General features: G+C 58.6%; 3 protein-coding genes across 8 annotated transcripts in view; 1 reads left to right on the top strand and 2 right to left on the bottom strand.

Moving 5' to 3' along the window:
* The first annotated feature begins 77 nt into the window (after nt 1-77).
* On the top strand, nt 78-4,777 carry SNX22 (sorting nexin 22). 2 transcript variants are annotated; one of them, XM_051796524.1, is made up of 6 exons: nt 78-476; nt 3,566-3,649; nt 3,760-3,864; nt 3,933-4,027; nt 4,168-4,238; nt 4,368-4,777. In XM_051796524.1, exons 1-6 carry the CDS (start codon nt 408-410, stop codon nt 4,451-4,453), a joined length of 510 nt encoding a protein of 169 aa, XP_051652484.1. In that variant the 5' UTR covers nt 78-407; the 3' UTR covers nt 4,454-4,777. The 2 variants fall into 2 exon arrangements, with proteins under 2 accessions (XP_051652484.1, XP_051652485.1); XM_051796525.1 differs by having other exon boundaries at nt 96-476; nt 4,171-4,238.
* A 162-nt stretch (nt 4,778-4,939) lies between these two features.
* Nucleotides 4,940-7,121, bottom strand: PPIB (peptidylprolyl isomerase B). Its single transcript, XM_051796517.1, has 5 exons — nt 6,859-7,121; nt 6,213-6,326; nt 5,989-6,082; nt 5,429-5,613; nt 4,940-5,288 (listed from the first exon to the last, which is right to left on the bottom strand). Exons 1-5 carry the CDS (start codon nt 7,012-7,014, stop codon nt 5,166-5,168), a joined length of 672 nt encoding a protein of 223 aa, XP_051652477.1. The 5' UTR covers nt 7,015-7,121; the 3' UTR covers nt 4,940-5,165.
* Nucleotides 7,122-8,462: 1,341 nt separating this feature from the next.
* CSNK1G1 (casein kinase 1 gamma 1) overlaps nt 8,463-18,247 on the bottom strand; it is a 102,078-nt gene continuing 92,293 nt past the window's right edge. For 4 of the 5 annotated variants that reach the window (XM_051796474.1, XM_051796476.1, XM_051796478.1 and 1 more), the window contains 3 exons: nt 16,949-17,055; nt 14,697-14,720; nt 8,463-11,723 (listed from right to left, as the gene is read on the bottom strand). In XM_051796474.1, coding sequence (XP_051652434.1) covers nt 11,669-11,723; nt 14,697-14,720; nt 16,949-17,055 — 186 coding nt within the window. In that variant the 3' untranslated portion in view covers nt 8,463-11,668. The remainder of the gene's footprint in view (nt 11,724-14,696; nt 14,721-16,948; nt 17,056-18,247) is intronic. The other variant, XM_051796475.1, reaches the window with a different exon arrangement.

An 18,247-nucleotide genomic window follows, 5' to 3' on the forward strand; every position in this document is an offset into this window, starting at 1 on the left:
GCAGGGGCTCTGTAGCGCTTCCACTTTGTGGCATTCCCTAAAATCCACTGGGAAGCCTTTGGGGGTGTGATGCTTCTGCCCCAACGTGCCCAGGGATGGGTTTGCCCCTTCAACCTCCCCCCAGCCCCCCACGTGTGGATTTCACCAAAACCGATACCCCTTCTGCCTTAAAAAAGGGAAAACGCAGCTTGGTTCTGACTTCCCACTTTCCTTTCCCCATATCCCTGTAAAGCGGCGTCCCGGCGGCTCCTCCATTCCCCCCCTTCTTCCCCTTGTGCTGGATGTGGGGTCGCAGGACCCTCCCCGGTGTGCTTTAGGGACCGTGTCCCCGCTGTGGGCGCTCGGGGCGGTCCCTCCCCGGCGCCGCAGCCCTTCCCCGCCCCGCGGCCCCTCCAGCCCCCCGGGCCATGATCGCCGTCTCTATCCCAGCGGCGGAACCCGCGGCGGCTTCGCGCAGCCCCGACAGGGCACACACGGTGAGCGGGGACCCGGGGGGTGGAGGTTTGGCTGCCCGCGGGGGTCCCCGTCTGCCCAAGAGGGGTGGAGGGGGGAGATGTCTCTCTCTGCCCCGGGGTCTGGAGGTCCCCAGTTGTCCCCGAGGGTTCCCCATCTGCCTCGGGAGTGGAGGTCCCTGCATGTCCCCAGGGGTCCCTGCCGGTGGAGGGAGGTGGGGCCTGGTTCGGGGGTCCCTGTTGGGGGGTCCTCGTCTCTCCCGGCATGGCCCCACGTGCCCTGGGACTGGAGTCCCCCGCGCTCCGGGGGATTTGTCTCCTCCTGCCCCAGGGTTTGAAGGTCTCCAAGTGTCCCCAGGGGTTCCCCACCTGCCCCAGGAGTGGAGGTCCCTGCCTGGGGGGGGGCACAGACCCTCTACCTTTGAAAGGGGGGTGGTGGTGTCCCTAGTCTAGGAGTCCCCTCTGCCCCCGTGGGTGGGGGTTACCGTCTGTCCGGGGAGGGTAGGTGGGCGTGTCTCCCTCTGCCCCAGGGTCTGGAAGTCCCAAATGTCCCCAGGAGTGACCCATCTGCCCCAGGGGTCCCTGCTGGTGGTGGGGGGGGAGCTGATCCGGGGGTGCCCTCTTGGGGAAGTCCCCGTCTCTCCCGGCATGCCCCCACATCCCCTGGGACTGGAGTCCCCTGTCCTCCGGGGGATTTGTCTCCTCCTGCCCCAGGGTTTGAAGGGGTCCCCCAAATGCCCCAGGAGTGGAGGTCCTGCCTGTCCCCAGGGGTCCCTGCCGGCGAGGGGCATAGACCCTCTACCTTTGAAAGGAGGGGTCCCTGCTCCAGCCCTCTGGCCCCCTAGGAGGGGGGTACCTGTCTGGCCGGAGTGCTCTCACCCACCCTGGGACTGGAGGTCCCCAAGTTCCCACAGGACACCCCACGTATTCCAGGGAGGAGTTTGTCTCCTGCTGCCCCAGGGGCTGGAGGAGACTCCCTGAGGAGTCCCCACCTGCCTCACGGGCTGGAGGTCTCTGCCTGTGCTGGGTCCCTGCCGGGGGCACCCTCTGCCCTTGAAATTGGGGGTGTTCCTCTACCTTCTGGCCCCAGAGGGGTAGAAGGCTCCCTGTCTGTCCTCAGGTACCCCCATCTGCCCCAGGCATGTGTGTCCTTCATCTGTCCCGGGGGTGGGATGTCGTGAAGTGCCACCCCTCTGTCCCCAAATTCCCTGCCTGCATCCAGGGAATCCCTGCCGGGCGGGGGTGTAGGGGGAAATGACACCGACCCTCTACCCATGGAAGGGGTGGGGAAAGAGTGTCCCTGGTGAGAGTGTGTCCCCTCTGTTCTTGGGGGGAGTCCTTGTCACCCCCTCTGCCCCTGAGGTGCAGGTGTGTCCTTCTCCCAAGTGTCTGGGGGGGTGGTCCCTGCCAGTGCACTCTCTACCCCTGAAACCTGGGGTCCATGGCCCGAGGGGTCCCCTCTGTCCCCAGGGGGTAGTTGGATGTCCTCATCTGCCCTTGGGGATGACGATCCTGGGGCAGGGAGGGGAAGGTCCCCCTTTGCTCAGGAGGTTGGATGTCCCCCCCCTGTCCCCAGGGTGCCTCCCTGCCTGAGGTGCCCCAGTGTAGATGTCCCCAACTGCCCCCCTGGTCCTTGCTGGAGGAGGTCACTGGGGTGTCTCTGTCCTGGGGGGTTGCCAGAGGTTGAGGTCCCTGCCTGGGGACCCTCTGTGTTTGAAAGGGGGGGATTCCTGCTGACCTGGGGGATTCCTGCTGGCCCTTGGTGGTGGTGGTGGTGTCTCCTGTTGGCTCCTGGTTGCCCCTGTTTCTCCCACAGAGGGTTCCCATCGGCCGGGGAGACGAGGTTCGTCTCCACCTGTCCCAGAGTTTGGGGGCCCCCAAATGCCCTGTGACCCTGTTGAGAGTGGGGCACCCTCTGCCCTGAAAAGGGGGTGTCCCTCTGCCCTGGGGAAGGTCCCTCTGGCACCAGGGAGTTGGTGGGTCCCCTGTCTGCTTCTGAGTGGCCCCTCTGCCCTGGGGACGAGGGTCCCTGCCTGCCTTGAATGGTGGAGGGGGTTGTGGGGTCCTGACATGTCCACACGGACGTCCCCACATGCTCCAAGAGTTTGGGGGGCTCCTGCCTGCCCCCAGCGGTCCTACTGGCTCTCAGGGGTCCCACCTGTCTAGGGGAGCAGGGGGGGAGTGGGGAGAGAGGGGCAGATGGGACTGTCTGCCTTGGGGAGTGGAGGTCCCCATCTGGATCCTCATGGATCCCTGCTTGGGAAGGGGGACACATAGCCCTTGAAAGGGAGGGGACAGGGGTCCTTGGCCCAGGGGGTGCTGGGCAGGGGTCCCCACAGGGTTTCCTACTGAGGTGGGCCCTCTGCCCTTGTATCTTGGCACAGGGGTTACCCTGTGGCACCATGGGGTGGAGGTCCCTGTATGTCCTCAGGGGTGTCTGCCTGGGGACATTCCACCCTTGAAGGCACTGGGTGTCCCTAGCTGGAGGATTCCCACTGATCCTGGGGAATGGAGGGTGGGGAACCCTTGGTCTGGGGGTTCCCTCTGGCCCCATGGGGAAAGAGCAGGGTCCCCTGCCTGCCTCAGGGGGTGGAGGTCCATGACTGTCCCCAGGTGGGGGGAATCTCACCTGCCTTGGGGAAGGGTGGTTTTTCTCCCTGTCCCAGCAGCTGGAGGTCCCCATGTGCCCCTCCCTGGTGTCACCACATGCCCCAGGGGGTGAAGGTCACTGCCAGCCCCAGGGGTCCTGACTGCCCTGGGGTTTGGTGAGGGGTGGGATATCAAACCAACCCCAGGCTGTCACACCTTCCTGATTGATCTGGGAGGGGGCGTCCCATCTGCTTTTGGGGGTTCCTGCCTGCTCCCATGGTGACCTCATCTGCCTCCAGAGATTTGGGAGTCTACTCAAGAGGCTGGAGGTCTCTGCCTGTCCTGGACAGTGGGAGGGGGTAGAGATTCCCAAGTACCCTCCCTAGGTGGGAAGTGTGTGTGGGAACTGGGGGCTCCTGCCTTCCCTGGGAGGATGATGGGGATGGTGAGGACGATGAGGCCAGTGAGAATGATGATGATGAGGCTGGTGAGGATGAGGCTGATGAGGTCTGCCCCCCTTGCAGGTGTTCCGGGTGGAGGTGCTGTGCGATGGCCGGCGGCACACGGTGACCAAGCGCTACAGCGAGTTCCAGGCACTACACAAGCGGGTGAGACCCCCTGGCTCTGCTGCAAGGGGACACAGGGAGGGGACACGAGGAGGCTCAGCCTCATCCTCCCTGGCCCATACTGCCCTGATGCCCTCCACGCTCCACTCCAGATCAAGAAGACCTGCAAGGTGCCCGACTTCCCCCCACGCCATGTCCCCCACTGGATGCCCAAAGCACTGGAGCAGCGCCGGCAGGGCCTGGAGCTCTACCTGCGGGTGAGGTGCGCACAGCGGTGGGGTGGGGTGGGTCTTTTGGGATGCTGACCTGTCCTGGGCCACGGTAGGGTGTCCTGTACCACAACAAGGAGCTGCCCCAGGATGTGCTGGACTTCCTGAAGGTGCGGCGGTGCCAGCAAGACCCCAAGGCCGGCAGCCCCTCGTGAGTAGATGAGTTACTGGTACCACGGTTATCCCATACGGCACTGGGATCATCCCCCTGACTTGTGCAAAGCACCCCAGGACACAGGGTTGGGGATGATGGGGACAGGCTAGGGGCTGATATCCCCTCTCCCATGGCAGCAGACTCCTGCCTTCCCAGCGCCCTGTCATCGGCTTCTGCTCTGATCCATACGTGGGGCCAGGTGACACTGGTAAGGAGCAGGACCACAGAGAAGGTCCCCAAAACCTCCAAAAGGCTCTCCTGGGTCCCTAAAAGATGTTTTTCCTTTAATGGGGCTCAGGAGGGAACCAGCTGCTCCAGCTCCCTCCTCTCCTTGCAGATCTGCTCCCCAACACCGTCCTCACCGGGGTCCTGCAAGGCCTTTACCTCCCTCCAAGCTGCACCCCCAGCCAGGCAGTGCCTTGAGCCCCTGGAATGCCAGGCTCCCAGGCACCCACCCAGCTCCCAGGGCTGCAGTGGTGAGGAAAAGATCCTCACCTGTGGTGAAAATGACTCCTCCCCACTGGACTGGGGCAGGAAAACTGGGTGGGAGAACCCAAGGGGACAGTGGGAGCCACAGCTGCTCTCCCACCACCATCCAAAGTGCCTTTTCTGAGAGAGTAGGAGCTCTGCCTTCTTCCCAATATTTTGGGGTTGTGGTTGGAGCCTTTGGATGCTGAACCATGCTGGAAAACCCCTCTGCATCTGGCTTTGGTACAATAAATCTCTTGGATTTCACTGCCTGGCAAAGTGCTGTGCTGTGGAATTCTGTGAAGCAAATGTGGGGCCAACTGTGGCACTGCTCCCAGCTGGATGGGATGTAGAAAAAGGGAGATGGAAGGCTGAGGGGTGCACACAGGTGAGGGATGGGAAGGGATCTGCACCCCCATGAAGGTAGGAGAGAGGCAGCTCTTTAAAAAACACATTGGTCACATTTATTGGAGCATGTGCTTCTTACAAAAGTGATGGAAGAGGAGCCCGTGCCCTGTCCCACTGGCTGGGAGAGGGGCCTGGGCAGTGGGACACAGCAGGACCCTGTGGCTGCTCCCCTGCCCCAAGAGCGGGGCAGCCCCAGGCCCGTGGCCCCCTCATGCCCCAGCAGGTCCCCAGTGCCGGCCCTGCCACCCCCACTGGTCCCTCACTCTTTGGCGATGGCAAAGGGCTTCTCCACCTCGATGGTGCCGCAGTCAACGATGGCAACGTCCTTTAGGGGCTTGTCCCGGCTGTCGGTCTTCGTGTTCTCCACCTTCCGCACCACGTCCTGGGTGGAGGAGAGGTGTGAGAGTAGGACACACAGGCAGAGCCAGCCTGGCCAACCCCTGTCCCTCTCCAGGTGCCTCCCAGCCCATTCGCCTGCCCAGTCCCACTCTCCCTGGCCCCCTTTTCCCCCTGGGCCCTCACCATGCCCTCCAGCACTTTGCCAAACACCACGTGCTTCCCGTCCAGCCACGGCGTCTTCACGGTGGTGATGAAGAACTGGGAGCCGTTGGTGTCCTTGCCAGCATTGGCCATGCTCACCCAGCCTGGCCCATAATGCTTCAGCTTGAAGTTCTCGTCAGGGAAACGGTCCCCATAGATGCTTTTTCCTAAGGGTGGGGACAAAAAGGCAGCGTTGGGGTGATGATGGTGGTGGGGGAACGAGCACTTCCATAGTGGGGATGAACGCAAATGCCACAGGGAACCATGAGCTATGGGCTGCTGGAGGGAGCTGGAAGCCCCCCATGAGCTGGGCAAGGAGGGTCATGCCCCTAGGGACCAGAGCAGGAGGCTCCCAGCACCCCAGTTACCCCAGCACCCAGCTCTGCTCTGAGGCCAGGTCTCTATGAACTCCATGCCCACTCATTCCTACATTGCTCCAGCTCCACACTGGTCCCAGGGCAGCCAGGCAGCTGTTGGGAACGTGGCTTCTGCTTCACTCCCAGACAGTGGCTGGATCCATGGGCTGGCGTGGGCCAAGTTACCTCCAGTGCCGTCGCCGCGGGTGAAGTCTCCTCCCTGAATCATGAAGTCCTTGATCACGCGGTGGAACTTGCTGCCCTTGAAGCCAAATCCTTTCTGGAAGGGGGGAGGCAGAACATGGAGTGAGGCAAAGGGATGGCCCAGAGCTCCCTGCACCCAGCACTGCCCCAGGTCAGTAGGAGCCTCCCAGGGGCCGGTGAGGCCCAGGGGGCCGTGGGCCCCTCACCTCTCCGGTGGCCAGTGCCACAAAGTTCTCCACTGTCTTGGGCACCGTCTTGCCAAAGAGCCCAATGACGACACGGCCCACGTCCTCCTCCCCGATCCGCAGGTCGAAGAACACCTTGGGGGGTGCAGGAAGGTTAGGGGGACACCACGGGAGCCACACTCACCTTGTTGGGCCAACCCACCTCTCAAAAGTCCCACTCACCCAGTCCAACCAGGCCCAAAATCTCACTGGGTCCGGTCTCCCTCGCCTCCCTGCCTGCATCCCCTCACCCCACAATCTCAGCTGGGCTCCTCCAACCCAGGCCTTCAGCCCAGGCCTCTCCCACCCCATCTAGGACCTCCTCACCCCACGGTCCTTCCTCCTCACTCCAAGCTGGGCCTCCCCCACCTCAGCTCCCCCCAAGCTGGGCCAAGTTGCCTCCAGGCCTCCCCCGCCCATCCCAGACCCCCCATCCCAGCTGTCCGTCCCTCCCAAGCCCTCCTCCCTCACGGCCTCCCACCACACCCTCCCCTCCCCTCCATCCGGGCCCCCTCAGCCCCAGACACCCCTCAGCCCATCCAGGCCCCCCTCACCCCAACAACCCCGTCGAGGCCTCCCCCGCCCCATCCGCGTCCCCCACGCCGGCTCCGGCCCGGCCCCCCCCGACCTTGGCGGTGACCTTGGGCCCCTTCTTGCGCTCGTCGGCGCGGGAGGCCGCGGGCAGCAGGAGCAGGAGGGCCGCGCCCAGCGCCGCCGCCGCCACCAGCACCTTCATCCTGCGCCGCTCGCAGCCCGGCCACAGCGCCCGCCGCGCCGCCGGCATCCGGCCACGCCCGCCGCGCACCCCCAGCCGCACCGCGCGGTGGTACCGCCCTCGCTGCCGTCTGCCCGCTCCGCCCGCCCGGGCGCGACCAACAGCGGCCGAGAGGGGGGGGGGAGGTGGCGCCTTCCGGCCGGGCGGGGCGCGGGCGGCTGCCACGTTGCCCCTCGCTGGGCGGCCGCGGCGCTGTCAATCAAGAGCGGGCTGGCGTGATGATAGGACGTCGTAGGGAAGAGGGCGGGTGAGGGGCGGGGCCGAGGGGTGTCGGCGGCCAATGTCGGCCGGAGAGCGGAGGGCGGGGTGTGAGGGCAGCCGGGGCCCGTGACCCGGGGTCTGTGTGTCCCGGTGTCCCCAAGGCCACTGTGTCCGGTGTCCCCCCGAGCCGGTGATCCGGGGCCGTTGTGTCCCCGGTGTCCCTTATGCCAGTGTCCCCAGGGGCAGGGGGACACTGAGCGGCCAAAACAAAGGAGCGCTCGATCCCCCCGGTAGCCGAGCCGTGCCCCGGTGCAGCCAAATGGCTGCGAGTCAGTGTCAGTGAGCGGAACGGCGTTATAAAGATGCCACCCGAGAGCCAAACAGCACCTTTGGAGCAGCTGTCACTGTCCCCACACAGGGAGAGCACTTGAACAAAGATGTTCCCGTGCTTGGAACCTGCTCCACGCTGGAATCGCCCTTGGGACACTTTCCCCCCCACTTCCTAGCCTTAAATGTAGCTTTTTCTAGTATGAGCTCTCATTGCCTGTTCCCAAAAATTGGTTTTTGGGATACACGTGCTCTGGCAAGGATACAAACCCCAAGCATCTCCTCCCTGGCCCTTAGAACCTTCGACTTCACCTTTGAGGTTTGTCTTTTGGGGGGCTGACACTGACACTAAATAAAGCTGACACTAAATTTAGCTGACACTAAATAAAAACGTAATCCCCACATCTTCAACTAACTCCAGGATTTGTAATCACAGATCAGTTTGGGTTGGAAAGGACCTTTAAAAGTCCAACTCCTGCCATGGGCAGGGACATCTTCAGTGATGGTGCTAAGCTGCAACACCACAGTCACTCCTGTGTGCTTCCAGCCTGGTCACTCCTGCTATTTAAGAGGAATTTGGGCTTCTCTCACTCCCTTTTTCAGTTTTTATCCCACAGCCTGATCCACTCTTCAGTCTTGCCAGGGGAAGAGGTGAGGCGGGCAGGTCCCAGGACCCGTGGTCCCTCTCAAGGGCTGCCCCAGGACAAGGCATCCCATTACCCAGGACAGCTGAACTGGCAATGTGCAGCCACAGGGAGAAGGGAAATCAGTGCCACCAAGCCTTGGCCAAGCTCTGTGGGGTCAGGTCCCACCCCCTGCACCGTCCCCTCCAAAGAGGGCTCAGTGCCCAGCGGAGCCAAAGGAAGACAAAACACAAGCGCAGTGCTCAGGCTGAGGTAATAAATACGTCTATTCATGGAGAACAATGCAGCAGTGCAATGTTTTATTGAAAAAAAATAATAATAATCATCTCACTTGATACCTCAGAAGACTGCATCGCAACGTTGGCGGGCTGAGCCGCAGAGAGACACGTCGGAGACCAGCCCAACCCCCAGGGAGCCCCCAGAGAGCCCCCTCCCCTCCAACCCCAGGGTTTCCCCGCTCTGACCGCTCCCAGCAAGGAGAGGAGGGTTTGCCCAGGTTAATGCCCTGCGTCCTACCACAGCATGGCTGGCTCAGTCTGGCTGCATCTCCTCGTCACCTCTGAGCTCCCTGGGGACAGCGGTTCCCTCAAGAACGGGACTTGCTGTTAACCTGCTTTATTTGCCTTTTTTTTTTTTTAATTTTTTGTTAAAAAGCCACCCCACATCTTTGCCCTTTTTTTTTTTGAAGAGTCCAACGTACGATTATAGTGCAAGAGGGCTTGGTACAAGTGAGCATTACCAGCATGCCGTGGGGGGACAGTCCTCCCCTACAAACACATCATCGTAGGATTAAAAGAACATCATATCTCTGGAGAGAAGCCGTAGTGGGTCACCATGAAACAGCTTTCAAACCAACCCACTTAAAACCAAGGTCAGGAAAGTTTCTAAACAATCAAATACATTCACTTAAAAAAAAAAAAAAAACTGAAACAAAAGAAACCAAAAACATTTAAGAACAAAACCTGTTGAGATGGCCCCTTTCCCCCCCGCCCTCCCTCACCCTGCAAACACTTACATATGCTGCAACTACAAGCTGCTCCTTGAGCGGAGGCAGCGAGGAATGACCAAACACGGCAGGAGATGCAGAAGGAATCGAGTTCTGGTGACAGGCACTTAGTGGGGCTTGGGAGGGCAGCAACAGAAGTGTCTCAGGGCCTGGCTCCATCTGCAGCGGGCAGGGCGGCTCCCGAGGAGCTCCCATGCCCATGGACCCTCCTCCCAAGACGCCAAACCATGGTTTCCTACAGCAGAGAGGGGAACGCCTGTGCCAGAGACAGATACGGGGCTCCTGGGAGCCCCTGGCAGCAGAGGAGTTCGGGAAGAGAAAGGTGGAACGTGGCCACGGTCCCTGTCCTCCCTCTGGCGGGAGGGGACAAGAGGGTGAATGTCCCTCTTGGGGGGGGTGAGGGGTCCCCTTCCTGCCTCCTTCCTGCCCTGGCCCACAGCATGGCTGGAGGAAAGCGCTTTGCAAAGGGAGAAAGGGGTGCATGTGTGAGCTGAGAGCTCCTTGGGATAAGGCATGGAGAGAACATGGCCAAGAGACACCCCGGGGGGATCCCGGTGAGGAGCGAGGCCTTTCTGCTCTAACCAGTGTCCTGCCTGTCTCAGGGATGCACGAGGAGCAAGCCCAGAGCTCCCTGCCCAGGGCGATCTCCTGCCCTCTACACCCACTTCTACCCAGCCCGGGGAACTGAACCTCCTGGGAATGCCACTCTGTGAACTCCAAGCTGTGCAGATCATCATTAAAACAAATAAAAGATAATGAGATCTAGTCTCTCCCTTTCCTCCCTTCACACTCTCCAGGATTTTGGGGTGAGCCAGGCCCCAGTTTATGACAAGCAAGTCCCTCAAGTGAACAGTCCCTGCCTGGCCTGGCCTGGCCTGGTGTCATATATCGAAAGACTAAGTCCAAGGAGCTTATTCACATCGTTCCCAACAGCTGCTTGAGTTCTCCCACAGCCCTGCCACCTCCTGGGAACCCCTGGGCAGCCTCAGCCTCCTCTGATTTGGGAAACACTGCAGCAGGAGGCAAGATTTCCTTGTTTTTACGGGTGTGCTGAGTGCCCCAAGCCCTTTCCTTGCTATTGGTTTGGCTCAAAGTGGTGCAGAACCGTGGCTGCTCTGGGGGGTGGGACGGTGTCCCCCACTCCCAGCCCCACGCTCATGGAGAGGACATAAAGGCTATTCCAGTCAAACCTATCTGACCATCGGGAAATGGGATCAGTGTTAAGGCATGAAGTATCCTCTCCCTGCCAGGGAAGCTTTGCTCCTGCTAAGGTGTTCTCACAGAAGGTTCACAACCACCCCACAGAGGGATTTGGGAACGCTGCCCGGCTGCCCACACTTTGGGAAACGGCTGCTTCCCAGGAACCTCAATCCAGATCTACCTCTTAAACCAGCACAAACTCCTCTGGCTCAGCAAAGCCGATGCCACTCCCTCCTGCCAACACCGGGTGACGGCCTCGCGTCTCCCGGCCAGCTGGGTCAGGCACGGCATAGGAAACCATGGAAGGGACATTCACCGGCAGCTAGGAAGGGTGAGTGGAAATTCAAGTATGCTTTCCTCAGCGTGTGCCCCAAGGCGGGTGTTGGGAGCCCCAGCCTGGCACGAGGGTCCTGGACATCCCCACTCGAGGGCATTCTGTGCATCCACCGTCTTCCCCGCTGGATGTCTGCCTGCGCTGGCGCGGCCACGGAGAGATCCACAGATACAATGTGCATCTGTAAATGCTAAAAATAATAAAAAGTGCAACGACGTCAGCTTCTTTAAAACAATCCACATTGCTCTGTTACCGTCAGAGGAGGGAGGTGTCAAGGGAGCCGGAAAAAAACCCCTAACTGGAACAGTAGATTGCAAATTTCTCACAGCTTGCACATTACAGTGTAACTGTTCCCAAGGAGCCGCAGAGGGAACCTGTCTCTTCCTGCTGCAGCGGTCAGGCCCTTCTCCCAGCAACTCTCCTGCCTGCCTCACATCCTCCTGCCCTCTTGACAGCCAATCAATCCTATTGGATTTCTTCACTTAATTAAGGAGAGAGGAGGACGGAGGAGCACAGAGCGCAGGGGAGGGAGGGGAGGAAAGTGAGCAGGAACTAAGCACAGTCCTCAGGTTTGCGTGAACGATGCCTTCGCCGTAAACAAGGGGAAGGAGGGTCAGCCAGCCAGCCCCCCTCCCAGGGCGACCAAGACCTGAGCCAGCCACAGTCCTGGTCCCAAAAGGAGCTTCAGGCTTGGAGTGAACGAGGGAGACCATTCAGCAGATCCACCCCAGAGTGGTTTGTTTTGGAACGTTTTCTTCTCTTTTTGGTTTAAAATGTCACTTGGTTTTTTTTTTTTTGTTTTGTGTTTTTTTTGTTTTGTTTTGTTTTGTTTTTCTCTCTTCCTCCTCTGCCTCATCCTCCTCCTCCTCCCCCCTAAAGAGAAGCCCCTTCCAGTGATTCAGGGCAGGAGCTGCAGGCGCGGTGGTTCCTGCAAGGCCCAGGAGGCACCGGTCACTTGTGACGCTGAGCCGTCTTCTTCCGTTTCCTCTTAAAGAAGCAGCAGCACCTGGGACACAAAGGACAAGGAGAGTCAGCCCCATGCCCAGCACCAAGTCCTGGCAACCCCAGGAAGTCCACACCGCCCCGGGGTCCCTGTGTTGGCCACATGCAACAGCACCTCTGCTCGACAGGCCCAGACACACCTTCGGCCCCTGGAATGGTCAGCAGGGGCTGGTGGATGGTGATCCCACCAGCCCAGACTGGGAGACCATCAGTGAGCCGTGTGGTGAGGGGATCCACCACCGGGCCCCTGAGCTGGTTGGGCTTCTCCCTCCCAAGGCTTTACGGGGGCAGGAACACAAGGAGCCATCTGGGAAAGCAGTAAATCAGTATCCAGGTGCTCTGTTCCCTCTGTCCGACAGAGGAAGCGGACTGGGACAGCGAGCCCTGGCTGCTCTTCCCAGCCATAAGACACATGGTTTTCACCACTGTTCACTAAAAAGACAAGTTCTAAAGAGACCTTGGCTCTGGGACCAGGTTTCTTTACTGAACCTTTCACCAGAGCTTCCACATCGGATCAATCACTCAGCGCCAGGATGCAGAACCCCTGCTTCTTTCCCCATCTGATGCGAGGGAGGTGCAAAAGCCCAGGGATTGGGGGAAGCAAGAAGGATGGAGAGTGGAGGCTGAGGTGGGGAGAGGAACGCCCAACACAGCTGCACCATGAGGAGTGATGGGTTCCCTGTGGGATACACTGGGAGCAGTCACCCAGATCCTATAGTCCTGCTGGCTTCCTACAGAATCCCTTAGTGCTGAAGGTGTATCTATCTTCCTGCCCTCAGCCCACTGCCAGGAATACTCTGCACAGGTGCTTGTTCTGTGCGAGTTCTCCTGAGCTATGTGTCTTTCTCCATGTGCCAGGACAGCCACCTCTGGAGAAGTCTGGGTGATGCTGGAAGACTGCTCTTCCAGGCTGGTGGAAGGGATGCCTAGCTAAGCAGTCAGAGTAGACCACAGAATCATAGAAGATCCTGACTTGGAAGGGACCCAAAAGGATCATCAAATCCAGCTCTTGGCCCTGTACAGGACACCCCCAAGAATCCCACCATGTGCCTGAAAGTGTTGTCTTGAACTCTGGCAGGCAAATGTGAAGATGCAAAGACCATTTTCTCCCACAATCATCTGTCACCAACAGACTAAAAACATTTAAAACCACTGTAACAACTTCTCCAAACTATTTTCTGCTGGGTCCTTTGTGGAATGGTGGCATTACACCTCCATCCTCTCAGAGCTGGAGGAACAGATTCATTCCCACTCGCATCCCGAAGGTGCTTGTCCCTGGGTGCATGAGCCTTTCTATGGGGTGCAAAAGTGATGGGTGACCACCACCACGCTGTGAGCATGGATTGTCTGTTGAGGAGAGCAAATCCCTGCCACAAAACCCTGTGGGAGAGCCCCCATAGGGCCCACAAGAGGGACTCCTCCCACCGCACGGACTAAGGGCCAGGAGAAAAATGTCCATGGTTTCTCTCAAGGTTCCTGACCAGGCCCAGTTTGGAGGTGGGATGAGGAGAAATGCCAAGCCCTTGTTCTTGCAGGAGCCTCCATCACTGCCCACCCACCCTGAGATGTGTGTGTGCCGCCTGCAGCCCCCCTGGCCCAGGCTGAAACCCCCACTCCAGGACAGCTCTTGTGTTTTGTTGTCCCAGGCCATCTGCCCCCTCCTCCTGCTTTAACCTGTCGCAGTATTTTTCTCCCACAGCAGCCACCTTCCTTCATGACATGGGCAATGGTGGGTAAGGGGGAAGGTCATGGGGAGAGAGGATGGAGGATGCACGAGTGATGGTTTTGCATGCAGCGGGTAAGGGAAGAAGAGGCTGAGCAGCACTTGACTCCTTGGGTACCCAACAAAGGGAGCTGACTGACTTCTGGCTTTTCCTTGTGACTGTCTTTTTAGGCTCTTACTCAGAGGTCCAGGGAAGGGTTCAGGAAAGGAAATCCTGGCAGGTCAGACAGGCAGAGGCAAAACACCAAAATAAAAGAATAAGGCAGGCTGACAATTACAGAACGTGATCTCTCTGCATGCAGACGATGCCCAAGAGAACAGCCCCAGACTACGACATACAGAGAAGCCAGAGATGCCAGAGGTATTGGAGGTGATGCCTATGGAGAGCAGGGCAGAGGCAGTCAGTCTCCCATCCAACAAGGACATTCCTCACAGCACACGGGCCTGGTCCCTTCACTCTGGAGCCATTCCCACCCATCAGCCTTCCCTGAGATACAAATTCCTCATGTGAATCTCCACTTGGTCCCCCCCACATACTGGGTATGTGGCTTCCCCAAGGGGCAGGAGGGAGGGAACATCTCCATGGGACAACCTGAGACTGGGATGCTACAGCTGCAGCTTTGAAACCCTGATAAAGCCCTGAGCTGGGCTTGGACCAGTGCTAATCCCAACCCTTCCATCCCTTCTTTCCTGGAGACATCCATTCACCTGTAGCTCAGCTGGCTGAAAAGGAGCTGCCTCCCACCCACTCTCTCCAAGTAGGGGCTCTGTCACTAATGAGGACTCCATAGTCTTGTCTTTCCATCCTCTCTGGCCTGTGCTTCTCCAGAGGAGACTCTCCAAGGAAGTGACTGCCTCCCCAGGATACCCAGCACAGGGTTTTCCCTCCATAATCGTCTGCGTGAGGAATTCCTGCAAGAGGCCCAGCAAGCCTGGTCCCAACTCTGCCCAACTCCATCAGGCATCATCTGCTCAGGGACATAAACGTTTGGGGGAGATGGAAAGCCAAATAGGAAAAGATTAAAGTCTGATTTTACATCCATGTGTTCAGAGATCAGCCGAATTGCTCGGCCTAGTGTGGCCGCTCGGACACAGCCCACACCCTCCCCAGTATTGCACGTGGCCCTAAAATCAAAACAGCTCTGGGTTGGCTTTGACTTTGTGCTTTTTTAGGGTTTGGTGGGTTTGGTTTTGCCAACCCCAGTCTAGTCTGGTCCGCTCCCCCTTGCATGTGGACTGGAGAGAGGGACTCACCACAAGTTGAGCATTTTCAGGCAGCTACAGAGAGTGTAGAGAAAAAACACAGAAAGGAAGAAAGAGCGATTAGTTCACAGAGGTGGGATGGAAGCGAGTCACCACAGCCATGCAAACATGCAGTGCAGAGGCAGACACACACCAGGCCTGCCCGCCGCCCACCCCAGCCCTCACACCACCTCTGCCCTCGCTGTGGTGCCGCTGACAGCCGCCACCTTCTCCAGGGGTTTTCCACCTTCCCCCTGTTTGCCATGGAGGTACCAGCCCCATCAGGTTCTTATCTGGGGCTGGGATCAGAAAGCGACTCCAGGCCACCATCTGCTCTTGTGCCCTGCAGCTCCATCAACAGCAGGGCCTGATGATGGATCTACACTTGGAATCAGCCCTCCAGCAGAATCCATGTCTGGGATCAGGAGCTTTTCTCCAGCACACCACAGGCAGAAGCACTGGCACAGCTCTGCCCTCTGGAATGCCAGGGAAAGCCCCTTCTGCTCTTGCACATTGTCTCAAAACACGATGCCCAGCTCCAGCTCCTGCCAGCTTTCTCTGGCACACTTTGCTGCAGAGCACAATCCCAAAGTCCTTTGCCCTTCTCGTGTGCCTGAGGGGATTTCTGATCACAGAGGTGAGGAAAGATGAAGCCAGTGCTCCCCGTGGCAAGCGGAATGAAGAGGACTATGCTTGGGAATTACAATAGACCCCAAAGCTGTCATAGCAAAGCAGCTTATGCTCTGCTTCCCAGCACCGCCAAAACCAATTTGGGAGCACACAAACAAGGGCTGGAGAGAGACAGACTAGCTCCATGTCCCTGAGGGGCAGGGCCTGGGCAGCACAGCTCTCCCATGCTCCTTCCCACCTGCCTTGATGTCTCCCCTGTAAATGGAGGGGGGTGTGGACAATGACCTCACTGCAGGAACATGGGCTGGAGGTGTTCCTGGTCCTTCCTTGCACTGGGTTGTTGTATCAGAACTGTTAAGAGTGACAATGTGCTGCATCCTAGGAGCCACATGCCTGGGGGGGACTCCCTTCAGAGCCCGTGACGCCAAACTGGTGGTCCCTGCCAGCCACACTAAGAGGAATGCTGCCCACTCTGCAACCTGCACCTCAAGATCTCCCCCACCCTGCTGAGCCTGATGAGGAGCCTGCACCAAATCCAAGGCTTGATTCTTGGGCTCAGAGAAGGTGTGCCTGCTACTGCTGGGATCAAGGCCAGGCCAGCTACCAGCGAACAAGATCCGGCACAGGTGCTTCCCGAGGGAGAAGAACAGAAGACCTTCAGGACAACCAGCACAGATGACACATACCCAGGGACCTTTCCCTTCCACATACCCTTCCTTGCACCTGCCAGTTTTCCTCTTCACCCAGGAGTGCCCACAGAGGTTGGGGCAAACGATGTGGGACAAGCAGCACCAGTATCACCCAATCAAATAATAACCAGGCAGCTGGGCCATGTCCCAGCACTGACCAGTTCAAAGGCAGCTCTGGCCCCACTGACCCCTCGCTCGGGGAGTGCCAGGATTCCATGGTGACCCGCCAGGGACCTGGTCTAGTTCAGAGGCAGAGAGAAGGTGCCATGTTGAGGATCATGCAAAAGGTAACACGATGGTGCCGGAAGCAGCACGTGTGCACAGGAGGCCAAAATGGGTAGCACAGCAACTCTGGACATCCGTTCTCACTCCTGATCAGAAGCTACAGGAGAGGTCAGTTCAGAAGGAGCACCTTCTCCCCCACAAGCTGCTTCTGGTTCCTCTCATTCAGCTTCCATAGAGCTGGACCAAGACAACCTACAGGGAGAACTACCCATCCCTGTAGGAGTTACTTTTGCACCGTTCTGGATACTTGGCACTCACTTCTCACAGCCAGAAATAAAGTGTCAACTCTCAGACCAATGATTCTTCACTGAGCTGTGCTTGAGCTACTCCTACACTCTCAGCACGTTCTCCCTTTGGAAAGGGGGACGCTCCCCAGGATTCCTGAAATCAGCTCCCAGTATTTTGGGATCTGTGCCACCATCTACCTGGCAGGACATGCTCTGAGTAAGAGTTACGTTCTCCAGGCATGACAAGTGTCAAAGAGAAGCAGCAGCAGCAGCAGCAGCACTGAAGGCACCATGCACAAAAGCAGCAATATGCAAGGAAAAGGGCACGGGACATGAGCATCGAGTACTTTCCCACAGGAAAACATCCCCACTCGCTTCCCAGGAGGAGGATTAATGACCAACCAGTGGAAAGCCTGTTGTAAAGCAAACGTACTTAGCTTCCTCCACCACCTCCACCTCTGCCTGCGCTGTGATGGGCGCGTTGGAGTGTGCTCCCGTCGGGTCATCCACGTTCAGCTCCCCGTTAGTCGAGCTCACCACCTAAACACAAAGGAACACCCCGTTAACGAAGCTCCCCAACAAGGAATGCTGTGGGAATGGGAAATCTGCAGGATAACCGTCTGCTCCTGTCTCTTTGCATGCTGTCAGCAGGCTCAGGTTCTGTGGGTGCCTTTCAGTTGCTGGCCTGGTCCATCCCAAGCAGAGCAGCAGGAAGGGGACTGTTCCCTAATTCCCACTCCCATGCCCACCACATGTCGTTCTGGCTTTGGGAGGCCACTCTGGGAGTGCAGCCACTGGTGTAAGCACTGCCAGCCCTACACAGACACATGGTATAGATAATGTTGATTGTTTTACCCTAACGCTTTTACAGGTGAGTGGCTGATCCTGTTGCCTGGCAGCACCACAGGCAGAAGCCGCTCCAGAGCCACCAGTCTCACTCCTTACACAGCTGGTTTTTGGAAGTATGTCCTCATCCAAAAGCTATTGACATGGTCTCTCATCTCTTTCTGCCTCACAGCTGCCATGATGGCTCACTTCAGCATTTCCATTACAGTGATGACCATCCAGCTCCCAGCTCGTGGCAGCTGGATGATTAATCACTGCTCCACTGCCACAACAACCACCAAGGAAGCCTGCATGGGATGGAGGTTTGGCTGGCCCTTCCACACTCCAGCTGGATGTTAGGACAGGCACCTGGAGCTGCTCCTGGCTCCAGAGCTGTAAGGATGCCTGCTTCTCCCTCCTGCTCCTCCTCTTCACCTTTCTACAAGGCAAAAGGAGGCATCTCCCGTGAGGGGGGAGTCAAGGTGCTACCCAGAACTCCTGGTGGCTCTGGATGACCTGACCACCAGATATGAAGGGAAGGGAGCCCTTGCAGCAGATGTCCCCTCACTACTCAGCACATCCATCCATGCTCATTTTGAACACTTCAGTCCTACCAGCAGCTGCTGTTCCTGCCCACTAAGCCCCAAGGAGGGTGGGTCCTGCCAAGGTGGGTCAGGACTCAGCTCATGTGATGCTCAGAGCTCTCCTCAAGTGACAACCCCTTGGCTTCTCTTCACCCCTCTCCCAGACTCATCATGCCGTGGGCCCACCCGGGTTCTCCAGACTCCCACGCGACTCTGCAACGCTGGCGCTTAATTGTGCTGTTCCCAGGGCTCTTCCCACACTTTGTTAAGCTACTTGTTCAGTTCCATTTTCCAAAAGGTTTTGATTTTCCTCCTCGCTTTTC

Source organism: Manacus candei, unplaced genomic scaffold, assembly GCF_025592945.1.
Source record: "Manacus candei isolate 608988 ecotype Guabito, Panama unplaced genomic scaffold, ASM2559294v1 h1tg000046l, whole genome shotgun sequence".
Taxonomy (NCBI): Eukaryota; Metazoa; Chordata; class Aves; order Passeriformes; family Pipridae; genus Manacus; species Manacus candei.